This window comes from Syzygium oleosum, unplaced genomic scaffold, assembly GCF_021117445.2.
Source record: "Syzygium oleosum isolate NSW1041296 unplaced genomic scaffold, Sole_v2.1 Sole_v2.03, whole genome shotgun sequence".
NCBI lineage: Eukaryota > Viridiplantae > Streptophyta > Magnoliopsida > Myrtales > Myrtaceae > Syzygium > Syzygium oleosum.
In genome coordinates this window covers 19,883,220-19,897,346 of record NW_026607487.1, presented here as the reverse complement: position 1 = coordinate 19,897,346, position 14,127 = coordinate 19,883,220, and the positions used below count along the sequence as shown (strand labels likewise).

General features: G+C 42.1%; 2 protein-coding genes across 7 annotated transcripts; both read right to left on the bottom strand.

The window, feature by feature from the left end:
• Nucleotides 1-221: 221 nt before the first annotated feature.
• Nucleotides 222-3,786, bottom strand: LOC115683765 (scarecrow-like protein 34). Of its 4 annotated transcripts, none has more exons than XM_056309979.1 (3): nucleotides 3,651-3,786; nucleotides 767-3,389; nucleotides 222-636 (listed from the first exon to the last, which is right to left on the bottom strand). In XM_056309979.1, exon 2 carries the CDS (start codon nucleotides 3,192-3,194, stop codon nucleotides 834-836), a length of 2,361 nt encoding a protein of 786 aa, XP_056165954.1. In that variant the 5' UTR covers nucleotides 3,195-3,389; nucleotides 3,651-3,786; the 3' UTR covers nucleotides 222-636; nucleotides 767-833. The 4 variants fall into 4 exon arrangements, with proteins under 4 accessions (XP_056165954.1, XP_056165955.1, XP_056165956.1 ...); XM_056309980.1 differs by having other exon boundaries at nucleotides 767-3,232; nucleotides 3,651-3,749; XM_056309981.1 differs by lacking the exon at nucleotides 3,651-3,786 and having other exon boundaries at nucleotides 739-3,644.
• A 3,031-nt stretch (nucleotides 3,787-6,817) lies between these two features.
• On the bottom strand, nucleotides 6,818-13,320 carry LOC115667968 (scarecrow-like protein 34). 3 transcript variants are annotated; one of them, XM_056309051.1, is made up of 3 exons: nucleotides 13,027-13,320; nucleotides 10,150-12,784; nucleotides 6,818-7,241 (listed from the first exon to the last, which is right to left on the bottom strand). In XM_056309051.1, the coding sequence occupies exon 2, from the start codon at nucleotides 12,603-12,605 to the stop codon at nucleotides 10,245-10,247; it is 2,361 nt and encodes a 786-aa protein (XP_056165026.1). In that variant the 5' UTR covers nucleotides 12,606-12,784; nucleotides 13,027-13,320; the 3' UTR covers nucleotides 6,818-7,241; nucleotides 10,150-10,244. The 3 variants fall into 3 exon arrangements, with proteins under 3 accessions (XP_056165026.1, XP_056165027.1, XP_056165025.1); XM_056309052.1 differs by having other exon boundaries at nucleotides 10,150-12,460; nucleotides 12,641-13,318; XM_056309050.1 differs by having other exon boundaries at nucleotides 10,150-13,320.
• Between the last annotated feature and the right edge of the window lie 807 nt (nucleotides 13,321-14,127).

The window sequence follows — 14,127 nt, the reverse complement described above, 5'->3', positions numbered from 1 at the left end:
TGAACCAGTAAAAGGTTCGCTCCAGTTGCAAGAATCGGTGGAAATGATTTAAACTTGGAGGAGATGAAGTATATGATACGTAGAGTTCCAACAAAAGGCTGCCCAAAATAATAGGTCAGGCTGTGAAAGTAAATCAAAGACTTACATCGTACTTTAAGCTAAGGCAATCACGTCAGCCTAGAAAATGAAACGGCTGAACTCATAGCAAAGATACATAACAGACAAATAAAACTAGCAAATATAATCGAAGTTGTTTAATCTAAGGCCAATGCTATGCTACGGAAGAGCCAAGAAACAATTCCATTCGTTCAGAGAAGTAATGCAACATTTCGCATGAAACTTCTTTCGCCCAAACCACAAGCAAGAAGCAGAGGTTCTATGCCTCTGCAAGATATAAACTTATGGAGTTGGCAATGCACTACATGTATAACACACACTAATAAAGATGTCTTCCACACAACTACCCCAAATCTATGATTGAAATCCTCCTGCAAGTTAAGTGTCGTCTGTCATATTTCTGCCCAAAACGGCATTGGGCTGAGATCCTTTTCTGTAACATCTTCTTTGAGATGATTTACAGCAATTATACTTGACTTCAAAAGATTTGACTATATTGTGTTGGCTTCTTTTTATGATCTGCAAGGAAGAATCAAATGACTATCCAAAGAGAAGCTAACTAGTTGATACACAGAAATGTAAAGCAAGCATATATAGATGATATAGGAAAATGAGCAGCACCTCAGCATCTCTCACACATGATGCTCACCTGGCAATTCTGGAAGAACCTCTCTCGTCTTGGCTTATTATGAAAGAAAACATGCTTTCGGAATAATCTATGCTGATAACCAACAGGTGCAACCGGAAATTATCCGGCCCCTCCAACCAAGAAGCATCCAGTTGTTTTCTTCATCAAGCACGAAATCCTTGTGGTAATCTCCACTCAACTTAGCCCTAGCCTTCTTTATGAACTCCTGATCCAGAGGAAGCTGCTGGAAACCAACCCTGGTAAGACGAACTTGCCACTGCTTATATGTTTCGGGCCTCTCAACCCTCTCCATACCTTCACATGCCACAATATTCATAATCTCTCGCCCAAGGAAATCTCTCTCCAGAACCAACCTCTGTACATTGTCATGAACTACGGTAGTGTCAAATATATTATAAATCGTAGAGAGGTGAAAAAGGGCCTCGCGGAATCTTGTTATGAAAAATGGTGCGTTGTGGGATCCGTTTCTTATACCATGAATAAAGACATGAGGTTTCATACTCCTGATGAGGTTTAAGACCATATCTCGCTGACAGTTCATCTCAACTGTCTCGTCATAGAGATACTCCAATCGAGAAAGACAATTCACGGCAACCACCTCGTCACTTCGAATGTTGAGATCTGCAACTTTGATACATTCCCAGCTTGCTGAAGCTACCGCTTGGAATTCGAAAGGTACATTAAAGCGCTCACAATACTTGGTCAAACGGCGACCTGTTTCCTCAATTCTTTCGGCAGGACGAAATCCAGGTTGTGGAAGCTCTATTCCTGTGATTCGCAGCTTTGGAACCCCTCCGGTTTTCTTTGAGAGCTCCTGGATAAGGATTGGCCATTGGAAACCAAAATTAATACCAAAGTCTATGATATGAAGCACTTTTGCTGTTTCTGCTGCTTTCAAAATCATGTAGTTTGAGAAGAGGATTTGGAATTTCGGGAATGGACAGGCCGAATAATGAAGTTGGTATGCTTTCAACTTATCAGCTACCGATCTCTTCTGGACAACGGAATAGTAAAAAGCTTGACTTCTACCAGCACTGCCTGCAAGGCGTGCTTCCAGAGCATTGGCAAAGTAATGGGCTACCCTTCGGGAACCATCACTGGAGGGGGATGAATCTTGTCTTATTTGCCTCAGCAGTTCACGAGCGGTCTTGAAGTCATTAGTAGAGACAGCTTGTGCACAGAGAATCAGAAGACTCCTCAAGTCTGATGTGCCCTTGTTTTCCTCCTTCTTACTATGAAACCCAATACCATTAGGATCATGAAGATCCTTGATTTCACTTGACTTCTGCGATTTGCACTCTAACGATAGAAGCCCCCCATTTTTGTTGCTGAGCAACAACTTTTCAAGCAAATCTGAAAGCTCAGAGTCTTCACTGTACGAAGCCAATTGCTTGTTGGCCCGCCCTTCTTCGAACCTGGCATAATGCCTTTCATGATTCTTTTTCCCCCTTGACCCATTCTCTGACTGATTGCTACCATCGATGCCAATTTCTGCTTTCTCTCTGATGGTTGGAGCCACTCCATCTTTCTCCTGATTGATAGTTATATGAATGCTACTAGGGATGAACTTGCTGGCCTCCTCTAACCCTTTATTAAATTGCAGGACAGACTCATTGCTGTTGAAGATATGCCTAATTAGTAGCTCACTTGGAACTGTGTAACAAAACTTATCCCCATACTTAGGCAAGCTGTTTACAGAATTGATGGAGGATTGAAATTTGCGATCCACGTTTGACTGCAAGACCACATCACCAGGACTTTTGGCATGAATGGAAACATAATCATTTCCTTCCAGATCATCATGTGAATTAGGATCCAGAGGATGGCAAGAGTTGGAGCTGGTACTGGTAGTGCCATTACTGCCTTGATCACCGCTGCTTCCCCACGGATTCCAACTTGACCTGTTAATGACCTGATTGGTATCAACCCGTTCGGTTTGCTCAGGGGAATCTGGGTATTTCTTGCCAAGTGCATCATACAAGGACTTTTCGGTGTGTCGTAAAGCCATGATGTTGGGAACGACCCAGGGTTGCTCCTCCATATTCTCTTCCATAAGCATTTGATTTATGTATTTGAGAACAGGATCTGTTGAATTGCTGTGATCTGAGAGGGAAAGTGACTCCCCCCCTTTATTTGGGCTGTCACTGGAGCTAGTCGAATGGTGAAGCATCCCTAAATTGGGTCTTGTATCTGTTGATGGAAGATTCACGTCTCCATCGAGGTTAATGGGAACAGATGGTACATAATATATGGGTTCGGGTTGATGCGGGAGAGAGGTCATATCTGCAGAGTTGGAAATAACAGGAGGTTCATTGATTATGACCGCATTACAGAGATTTCGGGAATGATATGAAATGGCTGGGTGAGTGAGGCTATCATCCTTGAAACCGTCAACAGGGGAAGTGAATTCAGGGAAGTTGCACTCCATTGTGATTACTGTCTCAAAATCCTACGAAAGTTCACCGCCTGAAACGAGTGTCTGATGTAGAGAATCAAGCAACTGCTCGTTCGAAGCCTAGCTTTGAACTTTAACCGTCATGTAAGACAATCTGATCTGCATATAATTCACTTTTTCCCTAGACAGTCGAATCCCCTAACAGTCTAAGATGCTTCAAGTCTATTCCTACAGAGATACGGGGACGTACAAACGAAAAACGGAGGAATCATCTTATGGCATCCACTCATCCAGTTCAAGAAGCATGAACAGAGTGAGACGCGAAAATTTGAATCGTTCATGCGAATGTGATCTAGCTTCTCTAGACTTTGGAAAGCAAAGCAAAGAATCAGTGGAAGGAAACCTAGAACTACCGGAACAAATTGTTCCGAAGAGTAATCAAAAGCTGCAATCACAATAGCAAACAGATGAAAACTGCAAGTAGCGTACCAAAGGAAGAATTGTGGAGCTCTAAGGAGGTTTCAATGGAATGAAGCCCACGAGTTGCGAACACCCTGAACTTTGAGTGATTCTCTTTTGGTAGACACAGAATAAGGCAATGACATCTTTTCACCTCCTTTTGATGGTAAAACACATTTGCCCATAATCTCTAGTCTACCTCACCTACACTAATTATTTTATGTTTATGGTCTACCAACGTTGTTTGACTTATATGTCCCCAGTGTTGGTGTGAAGGCAGTATCATTACCATAAAACAATTGCAACACCTGTGGACCCGATCAGAATTCACCCATCATATGGGACTCTTGTAGTCATTAATAAATGTTTAATATTACCCTCTAAGGAGAACAATTTGTTGAAAGGATGACGTTTTCTGGTACAGTGAATGGCTGCTGTTGTTGAGAATGAGGTTTCCATTAGTCAAAGAGACGTATTTGCCCAAATTTGAATGGCACGTGAGATTAATAGGCTTGCCCTAGATAATTGCAGTTCTAGAATCAGATAAAGTTTCGTCCAATCTGGATTGTCTCTTACATTGCACAAATATTTTTTCTATTGGTTTTTCATGAATAGTTTGTACTAAGCTTTCTTATCAGATACTCCCTAGATTTCAGTTATTTAATCCTTGTGACTTATGAAACTAACATAATCAGAAGGAAGAAAAAGGGAAGGAATTTGCGACATTTCAAGTATTGAACGTTATTGGTCCTTGCTAGAATTTGTATTATGATCCCTTTAGAATCCATATACCACAAGAATCAGTGTTCCTTTATCGACATGACAGCAAACTAGATACATAAAGTCGATAATCAAAATGCACTTTGAGGAGTTCAAAAGGAAGATGGGTGTGCTTGGACTTGCACACTCCATTCACAGGTCCAGCTTCGTTCAAACATGGATGAGAGCCCACTTTCACACTCGACAGGTAGTCACATTCACTATATACCAAATTAGATATGAGGACCTAAACAACAGCTTAAAGCTCTATCCCGTTGACCATTGGAAGAGATGATTGAGTTTACTAAGTCAATGTGAGGGTTATCAAGAGAGAATTTGCTTACTTCAGTTTAGATGAGGACATGTTTTAAACTGACTTAAAGTGATTGTACCTGAACAACTGGACAGGAATATTAAAGCAAATGTGCAGGATCAATTATATTGTTCCTATAGCTCCATAAGGAAACTGATTAATTTTTCAAAACTTCAGGTGATGTTAAGATAGAACACTAGCTAATTGAATCATCTCCAACTAGAAAAGAAATGACTAAATTGTTAAACAAACATACATGGAAATAACAATGCAAAATCGCTAATATCAATATCATTGCTACAGAAAAGCTAACAGACAATTCCACCCGTTGAGAGAAATAAAGCAAGAAGTGCCGGCACATCAGCCAATATCATAACAGAGCCCCATATATTGAAATGAACTAACAAACATAAGACACCGTTATGCTTAAAGTACACGATGTTATTAACAAAAAGACTTATCACGTTGGCTCTGCACTACATAGACAACCCTCCTCTATCGACCACCCGAAACGGTGTCTTCCAACAACGGGCACTAAATTTAATTGAGATCTTCCTTCTGCTAAAAATGGTGCATTTGGGTGAGATCCTGCACTAGTTCTGCCCAAAAGTGACTTGCTTGAGATCCTTCCACCAATATCAGTTGATGAAATGATTTGCAGGCATTTATTCGACCCTTGACCCATTTCACAAGAGTGTATTTAATTCACCAATTTATCTGCAAAGGAAGAATCACATGATTATCTAAAAAGAAGATGACCAGCCAGTAAATGCGCACATAATGCCATCATACCTTCTCTTTGCTAGGCATAATGCAAGCATGCTTAAGTGAAACCTGAGAATGAACATTCTTTCTCTGAGCCTCTCTTGCATATATTCGTCGCCTATTGAGGGTTGTCATGTTAGACAAATATGCTTTAAAATGCGTAGTAGTTATGGCCCAATCAAAACATTCTGAAACGGGTATTTGTTCCTTATGGTAACGTTTAAAGAGAGTCGCTAGTATTGTTTGTCATCCCCCACCCCTACTGCCCTTTTCTTTGTGAAAAGGAAGCGATGTTGGTAACCCAACAGGTGCAACCACAAATCATGTGGCCTCTCCAACCAAGCATCATTCAGTTGCTTTCTTCGTTAAGCATGAAATCATTGTGGTAACAGCCACTAAACTTAGCCCTGGCTTTATTCATGAGCTTCTAATCTAGAGGAAGCTAGCTGAAACCAGCACGGGTAAGACCAGCTTGCCACTTCCTATGCGTTTCAGGCCTTTCAATCCTCTGTAAACCTTCGCATGCCGCGACATTCACAATCTCACCCATAGAGTTCCCTCTCCAAAACCACCCTCTGTTCGTCATCACTAGCAATGGTAGCATAGAACATATCCTTCATATAGAAAGGTCAAAAAGAACTCGCGGGATCTAGTTATGAAAAAGGGCGCATTGTAGGATCCACAAGAACAAAGACATTCGGTTTCATACATCAGATTAGCCTTAAGACAGCATCTCGCTGACAGTTCACCTCAACTGTCTTTTCAAAGAGATGCTTAAATGAAGAAAGACAATTCATTGCAACCATCTCGCCTCTTAAAATCGTGAGATCATAACTCTGATACATTCCCAGCTCCCTGTGCTACGGCATGGAATTCGAAGGGAATAAGAAAGCACTCAGAATAGTATGCCAAACGGTGTCCTATTTTATCAAGTCTCTCAGCTGGACGCAATCCAGAGTGTGGAAGCTCTATTAGTGTGATTCGTAGCTCAGGCGCTCTTGCAGTTCTCCACGAGAGCTCCTGGATAAGGATTGGCCATTGAAAACCAAAATTGATACCAAAGTCTAATATGTGAAGCACCTCCGCTGTCGCTGCTAATTTCAAAATCATGAAGTTTGCAGACATGATTAAGAATTTTGTAAGTGGACAGGCCAAATTATGGAGTTGGTATGCTTTCAGCTTTTTAGCTATCAATCTATTCTTGACTTAAAGACATAAAGCTCGACTTAGATTGACACTGCCAGCAAGGTGTGCTTCCAGCGCAATGGCAAAATAAATCAAAGACTTACATTGTACTTCAAGATAAAAGCAATCGCGTCAGCCTAAAAAATGAAACGGCTGAGCTCATAGCAAAGATACATTACAGACAAATAAAACTAGCAAGTATAATTTAAGTTGTTTAATCTAAGGCCAATGCTCTGCTACGGAAGAGCCAAGAAACAATTCCATTCGTTCGGAGAAGTAATGCAACATTTCGCATGAAACTTCTTTCGCCCAAACCACAAACAAGAAGCAGAGGCTCTATGCCTCCGCAAGAAACAAACTTGTGGAGTTGGCAATGCACTACATGTATAACACACACTAATAAAGATGTCTTCCACACAATAATCCAAAATCTTTGATTGAAATCCTCCTACTAAATAAGTTTTGTCTATCGTAGTTCTGCCCAAAACGGCATTGGGCTGAGATCCTTCTCCTGTAACATCTTCTGTTGAGATGATTTACAGCAATTATGCTTGACCTTTATAAGATTTGACTATATTGTGTTGGCTTCTTCTTATGATCTGCAAGGAAGAATCAAATTGATGCACCTAGGGGACCGGCGGACCCGTTATGCGACTGGACGAACCGGCGGGCTTGAAGTCAACGATGTCGGATTGAATTCAAATTTGGTCGGCTGAAGCGAAACGGCGTGCTGATCAATACTTGTAGCCAAAGGCTACAATTAACGATGAATTTTCGCGATTTGGGATCGTTTAGATGGTTTTTTTAATTATTTTAGTAATTTTCGAATTAAGGGTATTTTTGTAATTTTACGTTTTGATGTTTACTAATCCTAGTAGGGTTAGGTTTGGGGCTATATAAGCTTATTTTAGGGTTTCGTTTGAGGAGACTTTGAATATTTTTGATTTGATAATCATATTTGGAGGACGAATTGTTCTTCTGTCGAATTTTCTTGTTCAGTCAAATTTTCTATCGCGTTTCGGCATCAATTGGTATCAGAGCACAGGTTGCTTGAATCAATGGCTGAACAGAATCGCGGTCGTGGACGGCGGGCTCGTGGTGGCCGGGGGCGTGGAGGCGTTCCGGAAACAGACGACCAACCGCGTCTAAGAGATCTGCGAGACGTAGAAATTGAAGAACAGAGAAGACGAATCCAGGATTTAGAGCAACAACTTGCGGAGGCGAGGTTGGGCGTTCAATCCGAAGAAGGAGCGGAATCTGAGGATCCATCCGATGATGAAGAGGAGGACGTAAACCCTTTCGGGGTTCTGAATCAGGGGCGGAATCGACGAGTACGACCTGGAAATCAACGCTCTTATCAAAATTTCGGAATGAAGATCGAGATTCCCGAGTTTAATGGTAAGGCTCATCTTGATGAGTTTATTGATTGGTTGCATACGGTAGAACGGATTTTTTTATCTTAAAGACCTAACTGAGGGGCAAAAAGTGAAGTTAGTGGCTATTAGGCTGCGAAAACATGCTTCGATTTGGTGGGAACACGTGAAAAAGCAACGCGCTAGAGAGGGGAAGCCGAAGGTGGATCGCTGGGATAAGATGAAAAAGTTATTGCAGAATTTTTTTTTTTCTACCCATTATAGGCAAGAGGCGTTTATCGAGTATCATAACGTCAAGCAAGGTGATAAAACAGTTGAGGAATTTACAGAAGAATTTGATCGCTTGCGGATGCGTTGTGATGTGGCGGAGGAAGACGAGCAGACGATTGCACGATATCTGGCAGGGCTGCGATATGAGATCTCTGATGTTGTCCAATTACAGCAGTATTGGACATATGAGGATGTGTGCAGATTAGCCCTAAAGGTGGAGGGGCAGTTTAAAAGAAAGAGTAGTAATTCTAAGTGGTCAGGCAGCAGTTCCAAGTGGTCAAATAAAAGAATCCCAAGGAAAAGCGGGAACATCTGCAGTAAATTCGACACCAGTCGCAGTTAAGGATGCGATTTCTAAACCTGCATCCAAGGAGGGGCAGAGTAGTGCTGGAACTAGCAGGGGAGGAACTGCAGCCAAGCGGTGTTTCAAGTGTCAGGGATTCGCGCATTTTGCTGCTGATTGTCCGAACCGACAGATTGTGACGCTTGTTGATAATCCAGTCTTTGATGAAGGTCCAGTTTATGATGAATCTGAAGGCGAAGAAGAGGATGCGGATGCGGAACAGGAAGAGATTATCTATGCTGATTCTGGTGAGTCCCTAGTCGTTAGAAGAATATTGAATGTTGTTGTAGCAGATGATGAGTCGTGGCTTAGACATAATATTTTTCATACTAAGTGCACTAGTAGAGGAAAAGTATGCAGCATGATAATAGATAGTGGGAGTTGCGAGAATGTGGTGTCTACGACTATGGTGGAAAAGTTGGGGTTAAAAACAGAAGATCATCCTCAACCATACAAGCTGTCGTGGCTTAGAAAAGGGAACGAGGTGAAGGTGAGCAAAAGGTGTCTTGTGCAATTTTCGATTGGAAAAAATTACATCGATGAGGTATGGTGTGATGTAGTCCCAATGGATGCTTGCCATATTTTATTGGGGAGGCCGTGGCAGTTTGACAGAAAGACACAGCATGATGATTTCAGAAATACCTATGCCTTCAAGAAGGATGGCCGAACCATTACCGTAGGTCCTTCAGATTTCAGAAAGGAAGTGAAGAATAATCTGCTGTCCAAGTCAGAATTTCAAGAAGAGGCAGTGAACACGCCTAAGCTTTTTGCCATTGTGGTGATGGAGCGGAATTCTGACAGTCTCGAAATTCCTACCCAAGTTCTGCCCTTGCTTGAGGAGTTAGCTGATGTCGTACCGGAAGAGTTACCACCTGGGTTGCCGGGTGAGCACAATGTTTCTGGAACTTTTAATGTAGCAGATTTGTCACCTTACTATACTGAAGAGGAAGAAGACCCTGAAGAGATTGATAACAATGAGGACGAAGCAGATTCGAGGACGAATCTTTCCCTAGCAGGGGAGGATGATGCACCTAGGGGACCGGCGGACCTGTTATGCGACTGGACGAACTGGAGGGTTTGAAGTCAACGATGTCGGATTGAGTTCAAATTTGGTCGGTTGAAGCGAAACGGCGTGCTGATCAATACTTGTAGCCTATGGCTACGACTAACGATGAATTTTCGCGATTCGGGATCGTTTAGATGGTTTTTTTTAATTATTTTAGTAATTTTCGAATTAAGGGTATTTTTGTAATTTTACGTTTTGATGTTTACTAATCCTAGTAGGGTTAGGTTTGGGGCTATATAAGCTTATTTTAGGGTTTCGTTTGAGAAGACTTTGAATATTTTTGATTTGATAATCATATTTGGAGAACGAATTGTTCTTCTGTCGAATTTTCTTGTTCAGTCAAATTTTCTATCGCGTTTCGGCATCACAAATGATTATCCAAAGAGAAGCAAACTAGCTGATACATGGTAATGTAAAGCAAGCGTACATAGATGAGATAGGAAAATGAGCAGCACCTCAGCGTCTCTTGCACATGATACTCATCTGGCAATTCAGGAAGAATTTCTCAAGTCGTGGCTTATTATGATAGAAAACATACTTTCGGAATGAACTACGCTAATGACCAACAGGTGCAACCGGAAATTATCCGACCCCTCCAACCAATAAGCATCCAGTTGTTTTCTTCATCAAGCATGAAATCCTTGTGGTAATCTCCACTCAACTTAGCCCTAGCCTTCTTTATGAACTCCTGATCCAGAGGAAGCTGCTGGAAACCAACTCTGGTAAGACGAACTTGCCACTGCTTATATGTTTCGGGCCTCTCAACCCTCTCCATTCCTTCACATGCCACAATATTCATAATCTCTCGCCCAAAGAAATCTCTCTCCAGAACCAACCTCTGTACATTGTCATGTACTACGGTAGTGTCAAACATATCATAAATCGTAGAGAAGTGAAAAAGAGCCTCACGGAATCTTGTTACGAAAAATGGAGCGTTGTGGGATCCGTTTCTTATACCATGAATAAAGACATGAGGTTTCATACTCCTGATGAGGTTTAAGACCATATCTCGCTGACAGTTCACCTCAACTGTCTCTTCATAGAGATGCTCAAATCGAGCAAGACAATTCACGGCAACCACCTCGTCACTACGAATGTTGAGATCTGCAACTTTGATACATTCCCAGCTTGCTGAAGCTACCGCTTGGAATTCGAAAGGTACATGAAAGCGCTCACAATACTTGGTCAAACGGCAACCTGTTTCATCAATTCTTTCATAAGGACGAAATCCAGGTTGTGGAAGCTCTATTCCTGTGATTCGCAGCTTCGGAACCCCTCCGGTTCTCTTTGAGAGCTGTTGGATAAGGATTGGCCATTGGAAACCAAAATTAATACCAAAGTCTATGATATGAAGCACTGTTGCTGTTTCTGCTGCTTTCAAAATCATGTAGTTTGAGAAGAGGATTGAGAATTTCGGGAATGCACAGGCTGAATGATGAAGTTGGTATGCTCTCAACTTATCAGCTACCGATCTCTTCTGGATAACGGAATAGTAAAAAGCTCGACTTCTACCAGCACTGCCTGCAAGGCGTGCTTCCAGAGCATTGGCAAAGTAGTGGGCTACCCTTCGGGAACCATCACTGGAGGGGGATGAATCTTGTCTTATTTGCCTTAGCAGTTCACGAGCGGTCTTGAAGTCATTAGTAGAGACAGCTTGTGCACAGAGAGTCAGAAGATTCCCGAAGTCCGATGCGCTCTCGTTTCCCTTCTTCTTACTACGAAATCCAATACCATTAGGATCATGACGATCCTTGATTTCACTTGACTTCTCCGATTTGCACTCTAATGATAGGAGCCCCCCATTTTTGTTGCTGAGCAACAACTTTTCAAGCAAATCTGAAAGCTCAGAGTCTTCACTGTACGAAGCCAATTGCTTGTTGGCCCGCCCTTCTTCGAACCTGGCATAATGCCTTTCATGATTCTTTCTCCCCCTTGACCCAATCTCTGACTGATTGCTACCATCGATGCCAATTTCTTCCTTCTCTCTGATCGTTGGAGCCAATCCATCTTTCTCCTGATTGATAGTTCTATGAATGCTACTAGGGATGAACTTCCTGGCCTCCTCTAACCCTTTATTAAATTCCAGGACAGACTCATTGCTGTTGAAGACATGCCTAATTAGTAGCTCCCTTGGAACCGAGTAACAAAACTTATCCCCATAATTAGGCAAGCTGTTTACGGAATTGATGTAGGACTGAATATTGCGATCCATGTTTGGCTGCAAGACTACGTCACCAGGACTGTTGGCATGAATGGAAGCATCATCATTTCCTTCCGGATCATCATGTGAATTGGGATCCAGAGGATGGAAAGAGTTAAAGCTGGTGCTGGTAGTGCCCTTACTTCCTTGATCACCGCTGCTTCCCCAAGGATTACAACTTGAGCTGTTAATGACCTGATTGGTATCAGCCTGTTCGGTTTGCTCGGGGGAATCTGGGTATTTCTTGCCGAGTGCATCATACAAGGACTTTTCTGTATGCCGTAGAGCCACGATGTTGGGAACGAACCAGGGTTGCTCCTCCATATTCTCTTCCATAAGCATTTGATTTATGTATTTGAGAACAGGATCCGTTGAATTGCTGTGATCTGAGAGGGAAAGTGACTCCCCCCCTTTATTTGGGCTGTCACTGGAGCTAGTCGAATGTTGAAGCATCCCTAAATTGGGTCTTGTATCTGTTGATGGAAGATTCAGGTCTCCATCGAGGTTAATGGGAACAGATGGTACATAATATATGGGTTCGGGTTGGTGCGGGAGAGAAATCATTTCTGCAGAGTTGGAAATAACAGGAGGTTCATTGATTATGACTGCATTACAGAGATTTCGGGAATGATAGGAAATGGCTGGGTGAGTGAGGCTATCATCCTTGAAACCGTCAACAGGGGAAGTGAATTCAGGGAATTTGGACTCCATTGTGATCAATGTCTCAAAATCCTATGAAAGCTCACCGCCTGAAACGGGTGTCTGATGTAGAGAATCAAGCAACTGCTCCTCAGAAGCCTAGCTTTGAACTTTAACCGTCATGCAAGATAATTTGATCTGCATATAATTCACCTTTTTCCTAGACAGTCGAAGATGAATCAAGTCTATTCCTACAGAGATTCGGGGATGTATGAGTGAAAAACAAAGGAATCATCTAATGGCATCCAGTTCAAAAAAGTACGAACAGAGTGAGACACATAAAGCGAATGTGATCTATAGCTTCTCTAGACGTCGGAAAGCAAAGCAAAGAATTAGTGGAAGGAAACGTAGAACTACTGCAACAAATTGTTCGGAAGAGTAATCAAGAGCTGCAATCACAATAGCAAACAAATGAAAACTGCAAGTAGCGTACCGAAGGAAGAAATGTGGAGCTCTTAGGAGGACTCGATGGAATGAAGCTCACCAGTTGCAAACGCCCCTGAACTTTGAGTGGTTCTCTTTTTATAGAGACAGAATAAGGCAATGACGTCTTTTCACCTCCCTTTGATGGTAAAACACATTTACTCATAATCTCAAGTCAAGTTCTCCTACACTAATTATTTTATGTTTTTGGTCTAGCAACGTTGTTCGACTTATAGTCCCCAGTATTGGATTGAAGGCAGTATCATTACCATTAAAACAATTACAAAATTTTAAATAAGGGCTTGAAGTGGAGTTATTTTCTCAAATAAGAGCTCATAGTGGACATTGTCTCAAATAAGGACCTAAAGTGACAAATTAGTCTTAAATTAGTCTCAAATAAGGATCTGAACTCATAGACCGGCCAAATCTTCGCCAGCCGGCGGTCATGTGATTGTTCCGGTCACCGAAGAAGGGTCATTTTTGTCCAAAAAATTCTGGGTTGATTTTCTTTTTTTATCTTTTTCTTTCTTGTGTTGCGATGATTTGGCTCTCTGAAACAAGGCAAGCAGACCAAAAGCAAGAAGCAGAACAAGGAAGAAATTTCTTGTATCGTCTCTCCCTCTCTTTCTAGTTCGACTGTGCCAGCTCAAAAAATCATGCCTTCCATTCGCATCGTCCCAGATTCGTGATCCGAAACTCACACCTGTGAGCTCAGAGGCTTTACCGAGACAATTGGAGAAAGACGATGGACCGGAGAGGAAGGTCCAGAGGGATGATTCTGCTCCTCGCGCTCCACGATCTGAGCGAGTGCTACAGGGTTGAGAGGAAGCCACCGGTCAGCGCCGGCTTCCTCGCCACCAACACGCTGGCTTACTTGAGGCCCGGCGTGCTCGATTCACTTCTCCCATCCATCGATCAAAGTCCGGTTCAATTGATAATACCTTATTTTTTTTTATTGTTGTTTCCGTTGATCATTTCAACGAAAATGTTATTGTGGATGGATGAAGATGCAACTTTCGGAATTCATAACGTAATATATGGGTTTTGACCCAATCAAAGGAGAAAAGCAAAAAAAAAAAAAAAGTGTTGACTCAGTCAACAAAGTAGTAAT